Source organism: Aedes aegypti, chromosome 1 (assembly GCF_002204515.2).
Source record: "Aedes aegypti strain LVP_AGWG chromosome 1, AaegL5.0 Primary Assembly, whole genome shotgun sequence".
Taxonomy (NCBI): domain Eukaryota; kingdom Metazoa; phylum Arthropoda; class Insecta; order Diptera; family Culicidae; genus Aedes; species Aedes aegypti.
Genome location: NC_035107.1, coordinates 182716057 through 182741372, shown reverse-complemented (window position 1 = coordinate 182741372; position 25316 = coordinate 182716057). Strand labels below are relative to the sequence as shown.

At 39.2% G+C, this 25316-nt stretch overlaps 1 protein-coding gene across 3 annotated transcripts in view; it reads right to left on the bottom strand.

Annotated features, from left to right (window-relative positions):
- The window catches only part of LOC5577246 (tyrosine-protein phosphatase 99A), a 439034-nt gene extending 424576 nt beyond the window's left edge, over positions 1-14458 (bottom strand). The window contains exons 1-2 of one of the 3 annotated variants that reach the window (XM_021854693.1): positions 13996-14458; positions 7848-8269 (exon numbers count right to left, since the gene is read on the bottom strand). Coding sequence is in view for 1 of the 3 variants with exons in the window: in XM_021854700.1 (XP_021710392.1) it covers positions 13578-13680 (103 nt within the window). In the remaining 2 variants the exon portion in view is untranslated. Of the gene's footprint in view, positions 1-7847; positions 8270-13577 lie in introns of all 3 variants that reach the window. The other 2 variants (XM_021854685.1, XM_021854700.1) reach the window with 2 other exon arrangements.
- Positions 14459-25316: the final 10858 nt, after the last annotated feature.

Sequence of the window (25316 nt, the reverse complement as noted above, 5' to 3'; positions counted from 1 at the left end):
GATCTTATAAAAAAATCCAGGTGAAATCTTTGAAGTAACTTCTGATGGATTGTCTAGAGGATGGAGTCCCTTCAAGATTTTTTAGGAACTCCTTATGAAATCCTTGGAGGAATTTATATAAATTAAAATGAAATGGCGTTTGTATGTCACGGAATGGCTTATAAACGGCTCAACGGATTTAAATGATTCTTTCTCCGTTTTGTTCGTCAAGAGTTCCAACGTGTTTGTGTCTATAAAAAACCCAGGATATTCACCGGGAAAAAACGAGCGTGAACTAATTTGTCATTTTGTATAAGATGATCAATAGCGTTTTTCAACAGCCTACTTGATGGCAAGACGAAGTTTACCGGGCCACTTGTTTCTAATAAGATTTCTGATGCATTCTCACGAAAGCCCTAGAAGAAATCTTGATGGAATTCCTCGAGAAACTCCTGCTAAATTCTTTGGAGGAGTTCCATGTGGAATCTCTTAACGAATCCCTGGAAGAACTCCTGTCGAAATCACCAAAAAAACTCGTCATGGAATCCCTAGAGGTACACCCGGTGGAAACACTAAAGAAACTCCTCATAAAATCCCTAGCAGAAATCATTTTGGAACTCCTTGAGAACTCCTTGAAGAACTCCTGATATTATCTCTGAAGGAACTACTTATGGAATCCCTAGAGAAAATCCTTTTGAAATTCCTAGAAGAAATCCTGATGGAATACATTGAGGAACTCCTGATATTATCTTTGGGGGAATTCTAGGTGGAATCTCTAAATGAATTCCTGATGGAATCTCTGGCGGAAATCCATAGAAGAACTCCTGATGGGGACTTCTGATGGAATCCCTAGAGGCTGATGGTATCACTATAGGAACTTGGAATAGGAATCCTTGGAGGAGTTCCAAGTGAAATCCCTGAAGAAATTCCTGAGGAAATATCTGAAAGAATTCCAGATGGAATCCCTAAAGGAACTCCTGATGGAATCACTTGAAGAAGTTTTTATGAAATCCCTAGAAGAACTCTTGGTGGAATCGATAAAGAAACTAGAGAGACTCCTGATATAATCTCTGGAGGAAATCCTGGTAAAATCTCTGAAGGAACTCCTGATGGAATCCTTGGATGAACTCCTCATAAAATCCCTAGCAGAAATCCTTGTGGAACTCTTTGAGGAACTTCTGATATTATATCTGGAGGAATTCCAGGTTGAATCTCTGAAGGCACTCCTAATGGAATCCCTAGAGAAAATCCTTATGAAATTCCTGGTGGAATTCCTTGAAAAACTCCTGATATAATCTTTGGAGGAATCTGCGAACGAACTCCTGATGGAATCCCTGGAGGAAATCCCCAGGTACACCTGATGGAATCCTTGGAGGAGTTCCAGGTGAAATCCCTGACGAAACTCCCAAAGCAATCTCTGGAAGAATTCCAGATGGAATTTCTGAAAGAACTCCTTATGAAATCCCTTGAACAACTTTTTATGAAATCCCTAGTAAAACTCTGGATGGAATCCCTAAAGGAACATACAATGGAATCCCTGGAGAGACTTCTGATATAATCTCTGGAGGAATTCCAGGTGAAATCTCTGAAGGAACTCCTGATGGAGTTGATAAGTTTCCCTAGAGAAATTATTTATGAAATTCCTAGTAGAAATCCTGATGAAACTCCTGATATAATCTTTGGAGGAATTCTAGGTGGAATCTCTGAACGAGCTCCTGATGGAATCCATTGAGAAAATCCTGACGAAATCCCCAGAAGAACTCTTGGTGGGATCCCTATGGGGACTCCTTATGGAATCTCTAGAACTAGGCCTGATGGAATCACTATAGGAACACCTGATGAAATCCTTGGAGGAGTTCCAGGTGAAATCACTGAAGAAACTCCAGAGGAAATCTCTGGAAGATTTCCAGATGGAATCCCTGAAAAAACTCTTGATGGAATCCCTTGAAGAACTTTTTATGTAATCCCTAGAAAAACTCTTGATGGAATCCCTAAAGGAACTTCCGATGGAATCCCTAGAGAGACTTCTGATGTAATCTCTGGGGGAATTCTAGGTGAAATCTCTAAAGGAACTCCTGATGGAATCCCTGGAGGAACTCCTTATAAAATCCCTAGCAGAAATCCCGTATGGAACTCCTGATATTATCTCGGGAGAAATTCCAGGTGAGTCTGAAGGAACTCCTAATGGAATCCCTAGAGAAAATCCTCATGAAATTCCCAGAAGAAATTCTGATGGAATTCCTTGAGAAACTCCTGATATTATCTTTGGAGGAATCTCTGAACGACTCCTGATGGAATCCTTGGAGAAAATCCCCAGAAGAACTCCTGATGGAGACTCCTGATGGAATCCCTAAAAGTACACCCGATGGTTTCACTATAGAAACACTTGATGGAATCCTTGGAGAAGTTCCAGGTGAAATCCCTGAAGGAACATCTGATGGAATCCCTGGAGAGACTTCTGATATAATCTCTGGAGGAATTCCAGGTGAAATCTCTGAAGGAACTCCTGATGGAATTCCTAGAGAAACTCTTTATGGAATTCCTAGTAGAAATCCTGATGAAACTCCTGATATAAACTTTGGAGGAATTCTAGGTGGAATCTCTGAACGAACTCCTGATGGAATCCATGGAGGAAATCCTGACGAAATCCCCAGAAGAACTCCTGGTGGGATCCTTATGGGGACTCCTTATGGAATCTCTAGAAATAGGCCTGTTGTAATCACTATAGGAACACCTGATGAAATCCTAGGAGGAGTTCCAGGTGAAATCACTGAAGAAACTCCAGAGGAAATCTCTGGAAGATTTCTGGATGAGATCCCTGAAGAAACTCTTGATGATCCCTTGAAGAAATTTTTATGTAATCCCTAGAAAAACTCTTGATGATATCCCTAAAGGAACTTCCGATGGAATCCCTAGAGAGACTTCTGATATAATCCCTGGAGGAACTTCTTATAAAATCCCTAGCAGAAATCCGTATGGAACTCCTTGAGGAATTCCTGATATTATCTCTAGAGGAATTCCAGGTGAGTCTGAAGGAACTCCTAATGGAATCCCTAGAGAAAATCCTTATGAAATTTCCAGAAGAAATCCTGATGGAATTCCTTGAGGAACTCCTGATATAATCTTTGGAGGAATCTCTGAATAAATTCTTGATGAAATCCCTGGACAAAATCCCCAGAAGAACTCCTGATGGGGACTCCTGATGGAATCCCTAGACCCCAGCAACACACATGTTATAATTGTGTATTATCAACTGACATATGACCAAAACTAGTCATATATAAGTTGATAACACTCAATTATAACATGTGTGTTGCTCGGGGAAGTACACCTGATGGAATGACTATAGGAACACCTGATGGAATCTAGGTGAAATCCCTGAAGAAACTCCTGAGGAGATCTCTGTAAGAATTCCAGATGGAATCTCTGAAGGAACTCCTAATGGCATCCCATGACGAACTTTTTCTTAAACCCCTAGTAAAACTCTTGATGGAATCCCTAAAGGAACTTCCGATGGAATCCCTAAAAAGACTTCTGATATAATCTCTGGTGGAATTCCAGGTAAATTCTCTGAACGAACTCCTAATGGAATCCCTATAGAAAATCCTGATGAAATCCCCCAGAAGAACTCCTGATGGAATCCCTAGGCCTAGAGGTACGCCTGATGGACTATATTAAGGAACATCCCTACAGGCAGTACGATTAAGGGTATGCGAAATACCGAATGATTCCGTCAAATACGCTTCGAAACGAAATTCCGCGGAATTCCACGAAACTCGCACAGGCGAAATTTGTATTTTGCTATTTCGTTTCGTTTCGCCAAATTGCTAAAATATTTCCACGGAAAATTGAAAACAAACGGAATCAAACGGAATTTCGCGAAATTCGAGTATAATTTCGAACAAAAAAAAGGCTAAGCGTTCGCTTCTACTCCTAGCTACAGTCAAAAATGGGTCCGTATTATGGATCAAATCGACTCATATCATGGATCAGAACACTATAACAGCAAATTATATGCGAGGCAAACGAATGGTGTGCTAGTGAAAGCATACGTTTTGGCGTTTCTTTAGGAATCGTCTTACTTAGATTCATAACTGTGGTATGGGTTTCAATGCCCCACAGATATGAATCAACGCTTCTAGGCATATGTATGACATTTTATTTCCTATGAATAGAACAAATGTGTTTAACCATGTTATTGTTGATTGCGATGCTGTATAGATTTATGGTTCGCATAGGTAAAATGGGTTCTGCGTAATTGGTACTCTATTTGATGAGATATATCTCCGTTTAATCCAACTTTGATCCATATCTGTGTGCTACCCATAACTGTGGGATGACTGTAGTATTGACTGGTCCGTAGGATATGATAAACTGCACTGCCGTTGTAAAGTTTCCAAAAACGCCCATTTGCCCTAAATTCCTCGCGGCGAATAGCCCGGGGAAGGAACAACTAGGGTAAAAGCACCGGTTTTGGCCAGCCTAAGAGAAAATGTCAATAAAAGCTGAAGGGAAAACCGTATTTATATAACAAATATGTCAAATGCAAGCTTTCAATCCATATTATATGTGTAAAATATCAAAACTGAGCCAAAACCATTTTTTCGCATTGAAAATCCCGTTGGTCAATATAGGCCAACGGAACCAGTTTCGGCCAGAGATTTAACTTCGATTCCTAAATTGGCCAATGGCATTGATTTCTCATGAGAGTGGTCAAATTAGGAGTGCCCTGGCCAAATAAGGTGTATGGGAGTAAAAATTATAAGGAAAATTAATTGTTTTTCTTATGTTTTGAATCAATTTGTACAAGTAAATGAATGTAGCTCTATCATATGAATGTGATCTATTGCACACAAAAGGATTCATGCTGATTGGCTATGTAAAACGGTGTATAATCCACTATGGCTACAACTGGCGTATGGCCAAAACCGGTGCTTCTACCCTACCGCAATGTTATCTTCCATAAGAATGAAGAGAGCAAAACCACGGGCATCTCGTGTCCTTTTGAGCAAATCCGTTAATATATTGCAATAATTGTTTGTACACAAATATCAAAAAAGCTGTGAAGCGTGAGTCCCTGATATTCTGGATTTGCTCAGGTGGTGCAGATTATTGATGCGCGCATTAGTTCTCTCTCTTGCTTTCCCGCTATGACGTCACTTTTAACTCTGCATAAGAACAGCGGGAGAACAGAAGAGAAAACTAATAGCACGCATCAAGCAGTAAAAGCTCTCTCAAATCAACACGATTTTTTTTCGCAATGGCGACAAAAAATCGCCGCGATTTCGTTGTTGTGTCATAAAACTCTACATGTAGCAGCGAAATCGCAGCGATTGTTTGTCGCTGTCGCCGAAAAAAATCGCGTTGATTTGGGTGATCCAAAGCCACACCTCAAATCTTCAAGAGCACAAATCTAAAGAACCAGACGTCCATTCAAGCTAAAAACTCTATCGATTGGTTACTCGATGGCCAATCGATCAAGTGTTCAGCTTGAACCGCTGTCGGGTCCGTTAGATTTGGGCTGTTAAAATTCTGAGGTATGCCTTCAATTTATATTCACCATAAACAAGGAAGATGCATACCTACATTAGTTATATCGAAAAATGAATCTAGATTTATTCACGCTGTACGGCTGTACCGCACCACCAACTCCTCTCTCCTCTTATAACGTGGCATAATTTCCTCACGACCCCCAATTGAAAAATATGCGAATATTGATAATATATCATTACAAGTATTGGAAGTCAAATGCCGCAAGGTAAAGGTCTTAACCTTTTCAATACCGACAACAAGTTTCAAAATTCTCTAGTTTCGCCATCTTTCGATCGATTTCGATGATTTATTTTAAGAAAAATTACAAATCAGTTATAAATTTGATTCATGCATTGCATGCACTATCAAAATTGGTTCCGTATATAGATACAAGTTTGGTGGGGTACCTTGGGTATTTCTCAATGGAAAAGCGCAACATTTTTTTTATCGATTTTCGCACATCTAAATCTCGAGAAAAAAAATAAGCCACACATTAAATTTAGCTCATTGAAAGACGGATTGTCTGAACGAACATGGGTGAACTTGTCTGTCTTATTTGCGGTTCCTCTATGCTATGTAGTCCAGGTTCAAAACTTATTTTTCGAAATTTTCAAATATTTTTTAAAATACTCTCGAGGTTCAAAATTTAGTGAAAATGTGATTTTGTAGTCAGTTTTAAACAAGAATCTGAAAATGAGATAATATCAACAATCCTTAATTCTTCCAGAAATCGTCCAGAAATTCCTTCACAGATTTTGGAATAGGAAAATTTCTCCTGTATTTGCTCTACAAAATAATAGAAATACCTTCAGTACTTTCTACAAGGTTTACTCTAAAAGTTTGCTTTCGTCCAGATTTGATCCCTCCAAGAATTAATTCACAGTTTATGCAAGGCTTTTCCAGAAAATTTATTAGGAACTCCTAAATTAACCCCAACAGGCAATCCTGGTTAAGTTGCTGCCGCAATATCTCTTGGAGTTTATTACTTTTGCAGTTCTTTTAAATTTATCTTGATTGATTTTTTAAGTATGTGTTGATGGATTCTTTAAAATTTAATTTAATTCATTACTCCAACAAATACTTAAGCAAATATTCCAGTGATTTCTCTGTTCTACTTATTTTTCTTCTTCTTTCTGGCGTTATGTTCCAACTGGGACAGAGTCTGTTTCTCAGTTTAGTGATTTCATGATCACTTATCGACTTGTGTCCCCAATCTCATTCATTCAAGCCACAAAGCATAAAGTACAGCAAAAACAATGAATATCATTATTCCATGTTTTATGATATATATTAGCATAACATCACATCCAAATGATTAAAAAAATTGTAAGGCATTTCTGAAAATCAAATTTTTTTTGGGCTCCTCTCAATATCTTTGAGATTGTTTTAAATGTTTGTAACTGCTTTTCGACCCACTTCTTAGTTGTAACATTTAAATTAAACCCACTCATTGCCTTGTGTGAATGTCAGATATGTTGAAATGACCTTATAAAGTTATTAAGAAAATTTCAAACAAACAGAAAAGAGTCTTACCAAAACATGTCAGGATTTTGCTGAGCAACACTAAGGTTTCCATATGGTAGAGGATTTAAAAATACGTTTTATATGCCTACTGTCAAATTTACAGCTTTTGACAAGCAAAAATACTGAAACGTGTATTCCGCGAAACAAATTCAAAAATTTCGTTTCGTTTCGAAAAATTCCGTGAGATATTTGATTTCGTATCGAGTTACACGAAACATTTTTAAATTTCGTTTCGTTTCGTCATCATCAGCGCAAGATATTCCGCGTATCGTTTCGTTTCGTATCGGCATGGAAAAAATCCATATCGCATACCCTTAAGTACGATCAATTCGTCAAACATTTGGCTCCACCCACCGGTGGTTTGAGTTAAATTAAACTCAATTAGTTAACCCTAAAGTACAGTTTATGATTCGAAGAGGGGAAAATCATTGATATTAATATTGAAAGTGCAATTACTTTCAAAACCTCGTATAAAATATTATCATCTTTTTTGAGAAGTTAAATTTACATGTTAAAATATCGAATGTTTATGGCGCCAACATTAATTAAAAACATATTTTCATAAAAAAAGAGAAAATCATGCGAAATTAATATTGAAATAATATCTTTTTCTGTAAATGGTCTTTCTGGAGAATGGTAAATGATTTTCTGGCATATGATCCATTCTGGTAAATGCCATACAACCATTTTCAGTTATTTTTTATTTTTATTTTGCTTGTTTCTATTTATGTTATTGGCAGCTTTTTGGTAAACTAGTGATGCTTATCCTTCTTCAATGACATGATAACATTTTTCCCACGGAAAACACTGACCTCCTACAGACACCGGTCGCCGTTCCGGGCCCATTGTGTTCTGCCATCGTTGCACCTTGCTGTGTCGGGTTCTGCTGCTGCTACTGCTGCAAATGACACCAGCCAATCTAAATGGTCCATTTTTGCCTGTTTTACCACTTCACAAGTTCACCTGGACAGTATTTTTCGTTGCATTCACAAATCCACTCCCGGGGGGGAAACAGCAACCCAACAATTTCCATCATTACCGGATTTTCCCGGAACCGGGAAACAAAGCACTACCGTGGCCGTTGCCGTTGCTCTCGATGGCTTCGTTCCGTTCTATTGTTTCTCGCTTTGCGCCAACCGCCTTTTACATGAGACGTCGTCGGGCTTTTTCGAAGAAGTGTTTTTTCACGTTTGGGACGATTTCGTACCTTTATTTTTTAGTGTTGCCGATCGAGCTGGAAAATAGAAAGATAAGTTTTGTATGAATATGATTATTATTTGTTATCGAAGGTGCCGACTGGCAATATCGTCACCAAGTTACATTTGAAAAAGGGCAATCATAGAATATATTAATTCGGCCTCGTTGGATAAAAGTACGACTCGTGCTGTAGAAATCATCATTCTGCATCTTGTTGCGTTAACTATTATTATAGAAACGTGGATTATTCTGTATCTTATCATCTTTTGAACAGCGCTTTAATTTTAGAAGCATTGATGGGTAGAGTATTATTACATGAGCAATCGTAGATATGGAGAGACATTGATATGGTGAGCTATTTCTGACAAAGAAAGGTTACAGGACTGAAAATGTAAACTGATCCTTGTGGGACTCTTGAGACAATTTAAACAATTTCAGACAGATTTGCATCAATTGAAACCTGTTGTGAACGATCTGTTAAATAAGACTGAAAGAGACTCATGGCGGGACAGGAAACATTGAATTGATTCGAAAGTTAACTTAGCAGTCGATAATGGAAGACTCGGTCAAACGCTTCAGAGAAATTAATTAGAAGCAAAAAAGTGACTCCTTTCCTATCAATTGTACTATGAATATCATCATAGCCTTTCGAAAGAGCAGATGTTGAAAGCCTGACTGAACATCCGTTAAGAGATTGAAACTGTTAGAAAATTCAAGCATCTGATATTTCAATATTATATCAAAAGACTTTTAAAACGCACTTTGAATGCTAATATGATTTGGAATCATTGATAGAATTAATAACTGACCAATCAATTGCAGATAAAGTATGATTTGAAGATCTTAAATGTATGTGTTTGTAATCACGAAATAAAACTGCGTTACTGAAACCTAAACGAGCTACGTTGAAGGTTCGGACACTTGGTTGAAATTTATAATAAATTCAGGATCGTTTGTAAACATCAAATCTATTTGGGAACTTCCGCTGGAATAATAATGAGTTGGCTTATTTCCAACGCATGTAAACCCGAAATGATCAATCACACTACAAAAACGTTTGACTATTGGAGAATACTTCTACATGTTGATGTTGCAAACGCCTAGCAAAACAATGTTTTTGTACTTCAAGATAAACTCATTCAACTGTTGAAGAATAAGTTCACAGTAGTTAACACGTGGAGGGTTGTGGAAAATTACAAGCAAAAACTTATCAGCCCCAGTTGATACTTCGACAAATAAAAATCCAGTATTACAGGCATAACTCAGCCCCACAAATAAATCTGAAGCAGATTTTTTTTGCATTTAAGATTATTCTAAAATAAAGACAAATACCTCCTCTTCTGCCTAATTGCGATCATTTCCAATCAATTTGAAACCATTCACAGCAAAAGTATCGTCAGAAATATCGTTAGTCAAGTCTCAGTCAAACAAATCAAATCAACTTTACCGTTGCGAAAATAGGGACTGAACTAAGTGGACTTACTAAGCTGTCGTGAACAAACACTTCGCACATTCATACGGCAAATATTTGGCAAATCATTACGAAGAGCCTCATTTATAACAGCACGAGGAATATGCGCTACCCAGAGCAATGGTGTAGGCAACCTTGTATTTCTCCGAGATAATCAGCTGCTCTTCTTCAGTCTCAATCCTGAGGCTTAATGAGGGTGGGATTATAAAAATAAATTTAGTTTAAAATGTTCATCTTTATGGTTCCGTATTATGCGTTTTACACAGTGTTTTCTGTGCTTTTCGCCTTTGGCGGCTTTTAAAAGATACTGATCTGTTTGTTTTGCTGCTTATCTTTTTCGGGCGGCAATTGTAAAAAGCTTAATCGTGCCTAGTTTGGATAGTGGCTACTGTTAGGATAGCTCAGATCAATCTTCAACCCATGGTAAAATGCTACAGCCCAAGCGGCACGAAAAGGCGAACTTTCGTGCTACGCCTCATACATGCGTGCTCGTTAATAATACAATAGTTGCTATACTCATTTCTAAACTAACAACCAGAGATGCATGTGCCAGAGGGGCCCAGATAGCCGTAGCGGTAAACGTGCAGCTATTCAGCAAGACCAAGCTGAGGGTCGTGGGTTCGAATCCCACCGGTCGAGGATATTTTCGGGTTGGAAATTTTCTCGACTTCCCAGGGCATAGAGTATCTTCGTACCTGCCACACGATATACACATGCAAAAATGGTCATTGGCATAGTAAGCTTTCACTTAATAACTGTGGAAGCGCTCATAAGAACACTAAGCTGAGAAGCAGGCTCTGTCCCAGTGGGGACGTAACGCCAGAAAGAAGAAGAAGAAGATGCATGTGCTGCCACAATTGGTGTTTCTGTTGGTGATCTCAGTATGAAATACGTCCATTGTTTGGTTTATTTACCACATGATGAACCATCCCCAACGCATGATTTCAAACGAGTTGTCGTACACTACCTAAAACAAGGCCTTCTGTTGATTGTGGGCAGTGATGCTAATACTCATCACATCATCTGGAGCAGGTAGCGTTGCGAGCATGACGTAGCCCCTCTTGAGGACTACTGGAGCAACATAAAAGCAGCCATCAACAACGCAGCCGAAAGGCAAACAGGTTTTGGAGGAGAAGGATGCAGCGCGGGCTGCAATGCTGCAGTAAGGAACGCGACAAAACGTGGAGCGATATTAAAGAAAACGAAAGCAGCAAACCTGCCTATTCTGGGAAAAAAGCGCCGCCTGGAAGAAGCGGAATGTGAAGAAATGGAACAGCTGCATCGTTCAAAAGAAACGCGAAAGTTCTACGAGAAGCTTTACGCATCCCAAAAAGGCTTCGTGCCGCGAGTAGGGATGAGGACGGAAGCATCTTGACGGACGGACGTGAGGCGATTGAAAGGTGGAAGCAGCACTAAGATGAACACCTGAATGGCACGGAGAACACAGGGGCACAGGGTCACGACAGCGGAGGAAGTGACTACGTCAGCTCGGCGGATGAAGGATACCAACCTGCCCCCACATTGAGGGAAGTTAAGGATGCCATCAACCAGCTCAAGAAAAACAAGGCCGCTGGAAGGATGGTATTGAAGCTGAACTCATCACAATGGGCCCGGAAAGATTGGCCGCCTGTCTGCACCGGCTGATTGTCAGAATCTGGGACAGCTGTTCCCAGGAGGAGTGGAAGCAAGGGGTCATATGTCCCATCTACAAGAAGGTCGACAAGCTGGAATAAGAAAACTATCGTGCGATCACTATCCTGAATGCTGCCTACAAAGTGCTATCCCAGATTCTCTTCCGTCGTCTATCACCAATAGCAAATGAGTTTGTGGGAAGTTATCAAGCTGGTTTCATCAACGGCTGCTTGATGACGGACCAAATCTTCACTGTATGGCAAATCCTCCAGATATGCCGTGAATACTAAGTCCCAACGCATCACCTGTTCATCGATTTTAAATCGGCTTATGATAGCATCGACCGCGAAGAGCTATGGAAAACCATGGATGAGAACAGCTTTCCCGGGAAGCTCACAAGACTAATAAGAGCAACGATGGACGGTGTGCTGAATAGTGTGAAGATTTCGGGCGAACATTCCAGTTCGTTCTAATCCCGCCGGGGACTTCGACAAGGTGATAAACTTCAACATCGCGCTAGAAGCCAATTTCCAGCGAAAGCCGAAAGGGTGCGCTGGGCAGGGCATGTTGCAAGACTACCGGACAACAATCCTGCAAAGATGGTGTTCAAGTCGAATCCGGTTGGCACAAGAAGGCGGGGAGCACAGCGAGAAAGGTTGCTTGATCAGGTGCAACAAGATCTGAAGAACGTGGGCCAAAATCGAAGTTGGAGAGACACAGCCATGAACCGAGTAAATTTTCATAACATCGTTAACGAGGTTTTATCAAATTAATTGATGTAACACCAACCAAATAAATAAAATAATCATCTGGAGCAGCTCAGATATTATTTTGAAAAGCTCTAATCTGATCAAATACTTAAGTAGGACATATCTTGGATTGCTTATAATAGGCAATCTCCCAACCTTCATGGTAACAGATCCATTCCCCCATACTCCACTCCCTCTGGGGGTTCTTTTTTCTCCTGAAACAGATGGATCTGCTGCTTCCGATATTGTAGTATCGTACGTATTTCAAGTTGACCATTCTCACCTTAAACTAATCTTGACATTTGGTAACCCTATCGAAGATATTCCTAGCTTCATTAACATACCTTGTATTGTGTCCAACAGTATGGAAATAAAAAAAAAGACAGTTCTGTGACAGACGACCAAGCGACCGGACGCGTGTTTGCTCTAGTTAATCCGAATCAGCTACGACTGTACAGATATGATACTAATAAAGGCCATATTCTTGAAGGTTCGGAAAAGCAATCAGATTGTGTGATTGTTCCCTTCTTTATTACTCTATTGACGTTCCTGCTTGATATTAACCTTGCCTTTAAAAAAGGTACTTTTTGAAATTTTGTGTATTTTTTCGTAGTGCGGCAATCAAAATGTTTCAATTTTTGGCTCAAACCTTTTGTATTCTTGATAAATTGTATAATTTTACAACATTTAAACTGGGAATGTCTGAAAACTTGTTTTTGTGCAAGACAAAGCAAAGTACAATCTCTACTCTTTAAAGAGACCGTGAAAGCACAAAAAATCTTGCTTGAATATGTTCAATAATGTATGCTTCGAAAGCGGACAAGCCTAATAAGTGCTTTGCAAAAACTTATAGTTTTGGCTCTTAATATGTTTGGTAAAGTCAGAAACATAAGGTGGTAATGGATTATGTTCATCGTATTTAAGAGTTTTTTTCAGTCACATATTAATGAAATGAATTCAAACTTATCTAACAGCTCTTAAAACTCTATTTGATTAGCGGACAGGCAAGTGTCAAACCTTATTGAATCGTATATGACCTAACGACTGACACACTAACCACATAGCTTAGAAGGTTACACTTTGTAAGTTCAGCATTGCTATCCTAAAGAAAGTTGACGAACTTTCACATTGATCTAAAGACGGATTTTATTATCGAAATTTAAAAAGCATGGTTTTAAAACTGTTGGCAAATAATCTAAATCTGAGTCTAAAGTAAACAACTTGAAGCCTATTTTCAGGCTTTTGAAGCAAATGAAACGCAACCATCCAACTGCCAAGCCAACCGTAATGGCAATACAGAGCTCCGTTGCGCCTCGTTATCGCTTGTGCTGATGGTATGGCTGTACCCCATCTGGCACACCTCGGTGGAGCCACCAACGTTGACGGTCAGTCGCCCGGAGGCCGAGATTGCGTTGTAAATCACCACTTTATGTAATTATGGAATGCTCAGTTTGATTCCGTTTCTTTTTTTTCTTTTTGCTGCATGATCCTACCTGCCGGTCTGAAAATCTGTTCACTGGAATATTTTCCACTAGCTGATTTTTGTTTCGCTGCCGGCGTCCTCTTTCCTGGCTTGCAATTATGTAAATGCACCATTTGGCCGTTCGTTAACGTTGCGAAACATCATGCATCATTTCCTTCCGTTGGAATCGAATTCACGTTACACAGATAATCGTCATTAATTTTAAATCCACTTCCTCACGTGATCCACATCTTCACATGCTGGATAAAAGGCATGTGATCTTTATGCTATATTAAAATCACGGTGAAACTTGATTACCATGGTGGATTTCGATTTTATCCTGTATGATTGTTTACAAACAACAAGCCTCCCATATTTACCCTCCCATGATTTTTCAAAAGGCTTGGAATAGGGGGAAGCCCTGTTGACAGCATCTGTCAGACACTCACATTGTGACGTTTTCTTGCACTGTCTTTTGTAGCTGTTTACATCTTATCTCTTCTAAATGACTGAAACAAGAACGAAATCTATCCTTTGTATATCTCCGATTTGGGGCGTTTTCACTCGGAACGCAGCTTCTTAATCACGTAATCACACTTCAACAGATGAGCTAGTTGGCTCAAGACGATAACATTTTCCATTGTTTTGCATTTGACGTTCGTAAACTGTCGTCATCGTCAAACAAAAACACCGAAAACGGTAGAAAAAAGCAGAGCCGTTTTGCTCCCGCTAATACTCGGAGGTCACGACGGAGGTGGGGTTTTCTCACTCTTCCGAGACGCTCCCGGCAGTTTTTGAACACACACAAAATTTGGCTTGCCTTCCTCGAGTCCTCGAAGCGACCGAGGCGAGCGAAACGCGTGAGCAAACGCAATAACACCAATGGCACGACGTGACGAGCGCGAGCAAAGATGACGCGAAACTGAAGTGGGACTTCGTTTCCTTGGCTGTAATTAGTAGTCCTGTGCAAGAACACAATCTCTGGGCCTCTCAGGAGCACATCTTATGGGAGAAGCTGTCACACTCTTCCGTTATGTTCTCTGTGGTGAGCAAAAACTGCTCGAATATGAAGAGCGCATGCGCTCTCTTCCCATATTTTGATGAGCGATTTGTTTTGATACGTTTACGTGGGTACTGGAGAACAAAGAATACACTTGTTTCGATGAGTGCGTCCTTTGGCCATTGCAACTCATTGATGGACCCCTTGGGTGAGTGGTCTACAAGTAAGGGAATCAGTTCGCTGAAGTGCTTTGTTTTGATGAGTGGATTTATCTTGCAGCATGGAAAAGGAAAATGACGATTATGTAACAGATCCTTATTGCTGTGACATACCCGCACTGTCAGTAGGTCAATTGATGGTATGAAATTCAATATTAGTAATATTCTCATACACGGCAATGTTTTATATATTCTATTATCTGGGTTGATTCAAGTTAAAATGACGAAAAACGATATCGAGAACATACTTGAAACCACTGAAAATCAGCAATTAATATGAAATTTAGATGTAATATTGGCTGCTGTACAATTGGAACATAACCCAATGAGGATTAACTTGAATTTAAGGAAACACCGGCTTTTCTGCATTCATTATATATCTATTCTTCCCATTTCTATCTATATAAATAAAAATGAAATGGTGTTTGTATGTCACGAAATGGCTTACGAACGGGACAACGGATTTGAATGATTATTTCTCCATTTTGTTCGTCAAGGGTTCCGACGTGTTTGTGTGTATAAAAGTTCCAGGATATTCACCGGGAAAGTCGAAAAAACGAGAATGAACGGAACTGTCATTTTATATGGGACGATTCATTGCGGTTTTCAACAGCCTACTTGATAGCAAGACGAAGTTTGCCGGGACCACTAGTTTAAAATAAAATGGGAACAATCAAGTGGGCAAATTAAGAAAAACAGTGTCAGACATGTGCCTGCTGCGGAATAATTTCGGCACCCACGATGACATGTCATCTGAAAGGAAAAGCTAGTTTGCTAAAGAGATCAGTAACTGAAAAAATGTGCTTTTGTTGAAACTGTTTTTCGCGCCGTTTCATATATGAAATCTAAGAATCACCAACTGTGAAATCCTACTTCTGGTAAAATGTTTGCCTATACATGATTTCTTAACTTAACAATTGCAACAAACGATTCATGTAATGTTTCAAACCGCAACTATGGCTGTAGTAGTTCAAGTTGGATACAAATGAATTCTTAAATATTTTAAATTAGCGTGCTGGTTCTTTGAATACTGGAGAGAACGAGCTGTTTTATTTTATAGCAATTAAATACATGCATATTGTAGTTATAATTTAAACCTTTTTTAAAATCTGTGTCTTAAATGGAACATTTCAAATTTGCCATGAAGGAATTTCTATCAGTTCCACTCTCAATTATTCAAGAGCTGATTTTAAAACACACATCCATCAATAGCGATCTTGCATGAAATAGCGTATATTCCTGTACTGATTTATGCATTACTGAGATAGTTATTTTTTTTTCTATCTTTATTAACGAGATTTTTAGCCCTGGGCTAGTTCATCTCGGGTGAAATAGTTATTATGTGATTAATATAAGTTACGTAAGCAGTGTTGGTAGCTTAAATCCTGTGTCCATGCCTTCAAAAAAAATTCAATCATAAAACCCATCGGAAATTAAAAGAAAAACAGAGAATAAGTATTTGGCGTGAAATACTATGGAAACACAAGCCAATAAGTCAAATGGATAATCCAACCCATACATGATGTGTTGCCTGTTGAGTTGCATGAAAAATATCACGCATGAGAATTGAGAATTTGAAATTTGTGCGGGTTAACTCATTGCGCAATACTTTTTCATTAAACAACTCTTTTTAGGCTTGCAGAGCAACGCTTTTTTATAACGCAACTCTTTTGTGGATTGTACGACATTTCCCCGAAAACCATTTCCGCGAATGCAATTTCCTGGAATGATGTTTTTCCGAATGTACTATTCCCTTGAAAGCTATTTCCCCGAAAGCTATTTTTCCGAATGTACCATTTCCCCGAAAAAATCGTTCTGTAGTTGACATACTGAAAGCTATTCATGATCCTGCTGCCAAAAAGTATTTACCGTGCTAGCTATAACATAGATTTTTTTGTGATAGACTGATGAAAAAGGCGAGTGCACGATAGGCAGTTTTATTGGAAACGGTATCTTTGACGTATAAATAATGACATCTGGCCGAATAAACATTCGGCTTAGGTCTCCCCTTTTAGAATAATAGGCTGTTCTTTTTATTTATACTGTTCCAATTCTTAGTCACTCTTATCTGATAATATTGCAATATGAATTTCCCTTCTATTAGTAATAGGCTGTTCTTTCACATTGTTTCGTATTATTATGCAAAGACGCCTCATTCGGCCAAACGTCCTCATGCCATATGTCCACGAGGTAAAACGTAATTTTATTAATCATATTGCAATTTCAGAGACAATTTTCCATTCTGCGGTTGAACAGAAAGCTACCAACTACCTGGTTAGCCGTAAACCACGATTTATAATAAAAAACGTTCCCCACCAGTTGGGAGATTTGTGCCATCGCCATATTTGAGCCTATTTCATCATCTACCCGATGGGAGAGGAAAGGGAAGGGAAAGATGGGAGGAAATAGGAGTGGGATCCCTTGAAGAGGGAAGATCGCATAAGCGAAATGAGAGCATGTAGCTCCATACCACAAGGGGTTCGAACAGCGCCCTAAAAAGGGCACTGCAAAACGCATGAGCGTAAAGAGAGCCTATAGCTCATTACCACAGCGGGTTAAGAATAACAGAATATCCTGAAGATTCAGGCTTCTGTATTCAGTTTCACTTAATAAGTGTTTACCAAGTAATTGGAATCACATTTGCGCAAACACTGGACAGTTACATATCAGGTGATACGAAGTTCCACAACTATCACACACAAATGAGTCAGCACGCTGAATATTTGCCATGTGATAGTTGAGTCGGCAGTGGCCTTTCAACGCTCTGACCAAGAGACTGCAATTCTGCTTTGACAGATTTGTTAAATACTTCGCCACCCTTGGAGATGGCTCAGTTATGTACAATTTTGTTTGACGACATGACTCCAAACTATTCCAATATTGCTTGTGCTGAGTTGCCACCCAAGAGTTTTTCTGAAGCTTCACCCAGCACTTCGAAATTGTAATAGCCGGCTCAGGGCCAATGAAGTCATGCAATGCTCCATCGCGAGCTAGCTCATCAGCCAATTTATTTCCAGCGATGGAAGTATGGCCAGGTACCCATACAAGGTTTACAGAGTTGACTGAATTCAGTTCCTCAATTTGAGTTCGACATGCGATAACAAGCTTCGACCTTGAGTTGGCCGAAGCGAGAGCTTTTATAGCAGCTTGACTATCTGAACAGAAGTATATGACTTTACCCATTACGCGCTGTTGAATTGCTGATTGCACTCCACACATAAGAGCAAATATTTCCGCCTGAAAAACGGTGCAGTTTCTAGCAAGTGAGTAAAACTGATTCAGCCTTAGCTCACGAGAATATACTCCTGCACCAGCTCTACCTTCAAGAAGGGAGCCATCAGTGTAACATACTATATTGTTTGATATACTTCTTTCCAAATAGCCAGACGTTCACTCTTCCCGTGAAGGGAATTGTGTGGTAAATGTCCTGTAAGGAAAGTGACAAGCAATTGTGAGATCACTTGGAGCAAGGACAATTTTGTCCCAATTCACCAAAAGTGGAAACAACGAAGTGTGTGTAGATCTACGATTTACTGGATTTTTCTCCAGTAGATCCAGTACCCATAAACGGTAAGAGCAAGAAAGTGATTCTTGTTTAAGATATATGTGTAGTGGCCCAACGTCGAAAAGGGCCTCGAGTGCTGCTGTGGGAGTTGTAGAGAACGCACCAGACATCGCCATCAAGCACATCCTTTGGAGATGGCCCAATTTTGATTGGATTGTTTTCACTTCGCCCTTTTGCCACCACACAAGACATCCATATGCCAATATTGGTCGAACAACTGTTGTGTAAATCCATTTGATATATTTGGGTTTGAGGCCCCAAGTTTTACCAATGGTTCGCCGGCATTGACCGAAGGCCATACAAGCTTTTTGACTCTGAAATCAATGTGAGGTGTCCATGAAAGTTTGGAATCTAGAATGAGTCCGACATACTTTACTTGATCAGTCAAATTAATCTCAGTGCCAAAAAGACGTATTGGATTCAAAATGGTGTCGAACATAGATTTCCGTCATCAACCCATCGGACCCGTTCCAAAAATACCCATATGTAGTGGGTTTTAAGTGATTTTAACAAACCGGAAGTCGCCATCTTGGATTCAAAATGGCGTCGGACATCGATTTCCGTAATCTACCCATCGGTCCCATTCCAAAAATACCCATATTTTGTGGGTTTAAAGTTATTTTCACAAACTGGAAGTCGCCATCTTGGATTTCAAAATGGCGTCAGACTATGGTTTACGTCATCCCTATTGATACCCTCGAGAAGAACCACGGATAAACCCTACTCCTTCGCAGAACTTCTCGAGAAAAAATGAAAAGCTTTATTACGCTTCTAATTCTGTTTACGCTCAAAACTCGAACTTAAGCTCCCTCTTTTTACGCTCCAAATTCCCACTTACGCTCCCTCCTTTTGCGCTCCGATTCTTTTTGCGCTCCCCCAGTTAGGGGCGTAAAAAAAGGTTTGGCTGTACTTGTAGACTGAGGACTCATCAAGGAGACGGACCTGATGGATTCTATACCATTCCCCAGAAAACCATTCCCCCGAAACCCGTTTCCCAGAATTTAATTCCTCAGAATGAACCATTCCCCAGGAAACCAGTTCCTAGAATGGACCATTCCCCAGAAAACTATACACCCACTCCAAAATTTTCAAATAATTCAAAATAATATTCATTTAAAACTCCATACAAATTTGTTAACAAGTACAGTACTGGACAGAATGAAATACGCATTGGCCGTTTTTCCATACAAAATGGTCAAGTTTGGAGATCTGAATCTCAGCTTCTAGTGGTCCGATTGATCCGAAATTTTCACCACAGCCTAGATATAACATAGATTTTACTCAATTAAAATATCACTGCATTTGAAACACAATCTTTTAAATTATTAAAAATCTCTCAATTTGCAAAAAAATGCAAACTTGTGTGTCTTATCAAATTGTACATTTTTGCAGAAGGACATATTGCTCTAAGTATTTTCATTTAAAAAATATTTTTACTTTAAAATTTTGTCATTTTTAGAAAAATTTGAGATTTGCGATAACTTAAAAGTTCGTTAATGAAAAACTATGAATTTCTAGCCTAGAAAATTTGAGGTTACTTTCAAGCTGCGGTGAAAATTTCAGGTCAATCGGTCAACTAGAAACCGAGATATAAGACTCCAAACTTGATCATTTTGTATGAAAAAACGGTAAATGCGTACTTTATTCTGTCCAGTACTGTACATAAGATTAGCATTGGTGCTTATTATGAATACTTTACGCATAATTCAAATTTCATTTTAAAATGAACTATAACAATAGCTTCACTTTTATAGGCTTTTATGAAGACTAATAGATCAGTCTCGGGGGAAACACAATATCCAATATTTATTTGAAATAATATACAACGCATCACTATTCTACACAAAATAGAGCTACAGACTTTTTTCGGTAAAGTAGTTTCACAATGTTTAATTTCACAATTATGTCCAATTTTTTCAAGAAGGTGCATCATAGCTAACCTTTTGGGGCTACCCCGAATGGAATAAAGACGTTCATAGTTTCCTATTATACGTCTCCGATATAACTTTTACGTAAATTCGGCAAAATAAAATGATACTATTCTGCACATTAAAATGATACGCCCTTCTTTACAATATAATGATGCACCCTCCTTTCAGTCTTATCCTGTTGACGATATAGACAAAATGTTCAGTAGGGATATCATATGGCAAGAAGGCATTTGGTATGATTGAATAAATGATTCAAGACCATTTGACATAACATGAAGAACCTCCTCTTTGAAAAGAAGGAGCATAAGTATGGCCGGATGCCTAGTGATCATTATGTCAAATGGCCGCTCTGTGTTTCATAGAATTATGCCAAATGACTTTATACCAAATGACCTGATGCTATAAGGCTATAAGAAGGGTGTATCATTATAATATGCAAAATAATCAGGAATATGGGGATTATGGACAACATGGACACATTAGGCTATTGGCAAATTCTTATTGTACGGCCATAGAATGCCAATATGTTTCAGTTACCCTCGGCTGGTTTCCAAGTTCGTGTTTAGTATGACGTGCTGCATTCATTCATGGTGAGAAAAAATCTTATCAAATGTCAGAAAAACGAGGTAGAAAATTGGATCCAAAATACGACTGATAAAAGGTACCCAGGTAAAATTAACACTTTCGTGAAATCTAGTGAAAACCTAATTATTAATGGGTGTCACACGTACTTATATGTAAAAGCGCTCCCTCTCTTTCACATTAGCAAGAAGAAACTTGTATAGGTTAGTTAATTTGCTCAAAAATTAAATTCTTCCGCCGCTTTGCTTATAAACTAATTTGAAGCTGAGAAAAAAGTATAGTAGAATTTCAGAGGACAATTAGCAAAGCATAAACTTTTATACCATCAAAAAGTTAATATACAATACAGATTTCGTACAGTCTATGAAATTTTGCTGAAATACCGTCTTGATTGATATTACGGACAGCTTTTAATTCCGGACTCTCTTCTTTGTATGGGAAACATTTCACACGAAATGTATCAATTTTAGCCTTTCAAAAGTTCGCACTTTCGAAGCTTGTTTCAATAAGCATTTTAATAAATGTCTGTGGAAATATACAATGCCCACCTGCCTTAGACGTCTCTTTAGTTGTTTGGAATTTATTTGACTTCACTTTTTATCATTTTCATGAGCTGTCCAGAATTCGAATCAAAGTGTTCGGAAATCAAGGCAAAGGTAAGGAAGCGTCCGGAATAAGAATCATGATAAGTACACACATTTCCATTTTTTTTTAATTATTCATGTTGCGGAATCAAAATCTTCACCCTCCATTTGAAAGCTAAGAGTTCTCAAGGCTCGATAACGCGTAAAATAATATATACTGATTTATTTTGTATGATTTTTGAGGAGTACCACTTCAATAAGGCCATAAGTGTCCGTAATATGAATCAAAACGGTATGCATATTCCCAGAGAATAAGATGGTGTCCATTTCACCCTGTGTGTTAATTATACCACTAGCTCACTAGCCCAGCTACCTACATATTTGTTTTGTCACATCAGACCTTAGCCTGTCACATAAGTGACTCACGCAAAGCAAAAACTTAATAAGAAAAAAATGGATTTCTGGAGAATAGTGCATTCTGGGGATTCAAGTTCTGCGGAATGTCACATTCTGGCGAATGAAATTCTGAGGAATGGTTCATTCTGGGGAACGGAGTTCTGGGGAATGGTTTTCGGGGGAATGTTATAGAATCACCTGATGTAGGGGTTAGAACTCTTGCCTTTCACGAGAACCTGGTATCGAATGCCATGCTCGACTTAGTCACTTAGGCACCGTCAACATATTACGTAACGCTCTGGGGGGTGGGAGTAGTAGGCTCAAACGTAACGGCTCATACAAAAAAAATATTTTGTTCATACAAAAAGCTCTACGGAGGTGGGGAGGACGGAAATTGTTAATTTTAGTATTACATGATAAATGGATGCTGCCTTATAACGTAAAGCCGATTTTTCCAAGATAAACAACTACCCAGGACGATTTCGTTAATAAAGATAGAAATAAAAACGGATTCATCCTAATGAAAATTCTACAATCGAATTTTTCGTTGTGCACACCTTATTCTATCCAACAATGAGGCCAAGATATTTGCTGCTTTTCAAACGTTTCCAGTAGAATAAAATGCAAAATCATTTTCCGAAGAAATACATAGCTGTTAACATTTATTCCCCAGTTAAATCGTATCAAGCTGCAGTAATCGAACCCTAACTAAACAGGTACAATAATCGTTATCGTTATCGCCGTGTGCCTCAGCCCATAAAAGCGTTCGAATTTTGATGATGTAAGTACCCTTGTAGCCAATCGTCTGAGCGTACTGGTCCAGCTGAAGAGGAAATCGGTAGGTTAATCTCTCGTTAAACATCGCGTTCCACGACTGGAGGATTGGTTTGATTGAAAGTTACGTTTTCGATTTTTCCTCTATCTATATTCCATCTTTTTATGGCGATAATAAAACCTTCGTCATTTTTCTCGTTGAGTTTATGAAAGAATAATTCACATCAGGTATTCAGAAGCCAGCCAAACCGGCAATGGACGGAAATCAAACAGCATAATAACGGCGAAAATCATAGCACCAATAAGTATGTAGTTTTCTTTGAAGTCACTTCAGAGCCGCAGATCTGCAAAAAACTTTTGATTTCACTACCGGCATTTCCCCTCACTTTTTTTATTTGTAATTCAATTCGCAGTACTGCTGCCAAATTTGAAGCATGGCAATGTGAATTTCACCCCGAAACTGTTGGTTCCTTGCATCACTTCTGTTCTAAGCGTTGCGGATCCGTAGAACACCTCCGCATACAGATGGAACCGCATTTTGTTCCGAAACTTAAGGGTCATGCCACTATACCGGTGGACGAGAATACTAATTACACTCTCCATTAGGACAAAGTTCTTCTGTGCTGTTTCCGCGTTCAAGTCTGGGTCCAGCGGAGCCTTTCAAGAAACTGCAATCATTCTTCTTTCTGTCCGTGCTTATTTGGGGGTTGGGTTCTATGGTGGTAATCTGAGATTTCCTTGAGCAAAAACCGAAAGTATAATGCTCAAAGGAAGCGAAAAATGAATCAAAGGTACATACTGACTGAAAGTTCTTGTCGTAATTATAGCTACACCGTGCTTCTAGCGTACTAAATCAGGTGGACGGGACCTGATGATATGGAATGAGAATAAAAAAACAAGTGAATGAAAGTTCCTCGTATTCATCTGGGAGAAGGAAGAAACCTGTTTGCTCTCAACTTCCATATCAATGGAGATGGTTATGATGAAAAATTTATGTCAATTTGAAGAGTTTTTTTCTCGAAGGTTTTATGAATGCATCAAGAAATATAGAAGAGTATTTGAAATAGTAGAAAGGTTAATCGAAAAAAAGGAGAATATTGGTTAGCGTGACATTGATCTATTATGTGGACATAAGGTTTAAAAAAGAAGAGGACCTGCAAGCGCTAGGAGTTTTTGAACGACGTGTGCTTAGGACGATCTTCGGCGGAGTATGTGAGGAGAAGAATGAACCGAATGGGCGTATGGAGGAGAAGAATGAACCACGAGCTTGCGCAACTCTACGGTGAACCCAGTATCACGAAAGTCGCCAAATCTGGAAGGGTACGATGGGCGGGACACGTTGTGAGAATGCCGGACAACAATCCCGCAAAAATGGTGTTCACCTCAAATCCGGCCGGTACACGACGAAGGGGAGCGCAACGAGCTAGGTGGTTTGACCAAGTGGAGCAGGATCTTGAAAGTGTGGGGCGATCGAGGAATTGGAGATTAGCAGCCATGGACCGAGTTAGTTGGCGTAACATTGTGGCGCAGGTCATGTCTTGAAGGACGTAGAGCCAGCAAAATAAATAATAAGGTTTAAAAATCTATCACTCATCACAGAATAATCATCAATAACTCAATTCTACCCTCTTAGTCCAAAATTGGGTTTCAATGTGATCCAGTGAGCAAATAAAATACAGTTGTTGAGAAACGTTGCTGTCCTTCTTTATTTGTTTAAACAGTAGGGGACCGAAACCCGTACAGGCTCAAAATCCATACCCTTCATAAAAATAGTAGGGTAGATGTGCCAATAGTGGAGGTACTATGCACGTTTGAACTTCATTTATTCGCTTAAAATCAAGAAGCGCAATTAATGTACATGTTAATGTTGTAACGGGAAGTAACGACCATTGAGTTAATGATAAAAATGGTTTCATCACATTAATCCACGGCATGTCAGTGAAAAATAATACCACCACTATTGGTACACTGTTCCTTTAGTTGAGGTATATTTTTAATTTGTGTTCCTATAGTTGCGCTATCCGTGGTTTTCTTATGAGATCCTCTACTATAGGAACACTTTATCGCAACTATTGGTACAAGCAAGAAAAGTAATTTGAACGCTCTTTACAACAATTCCGTGTGTCAACAAGCCATTACGTCGATTGGCAGTGTTGGTTCTGTGGCTAATGTAGTAAAATCAGCGAAAATGACACTACCGCAACTATAGGAACACCCTCAACTAATGGATCACTTACCCTAGGCGTTTTGTATAAAGTGGACGGATTTAGATTCACTTCTTAAGTTAACGGATTCCGATCCCACACGGTACTAATCTATCCGAAAATAGTTTACTCGCTTATACTGTGTAGTGTAGATAATTCAGCTTTTTATCAGTAACTTATTTAGGGTTCAGTTTATTTTTTATGGTGGCACTTCTTTCAAGACATGACTTGCACCATAATGATACGCAAACAAACTCGATCCATGGCTGCAGGCCTCCAGTCTCTCGATTGTCTCACACTTCCAAGATGCTCTTCGACTTGGTCGTTATGCTCCTCTCCCTCTTGTACCGGTCGGCTCTGAGGGGAACACCATTTTTGCGGAATTGTTTTCCAAAATTCTCCTAAAGTGCCCGCATCAAACCCTTCTAGCTTTGACGACTTTCTGGATACTAGGTTCACCGTACAGTTGCGTAGGGTTCATTCTTCTCATTCATGAGCAGTTTTCACATACTCTCG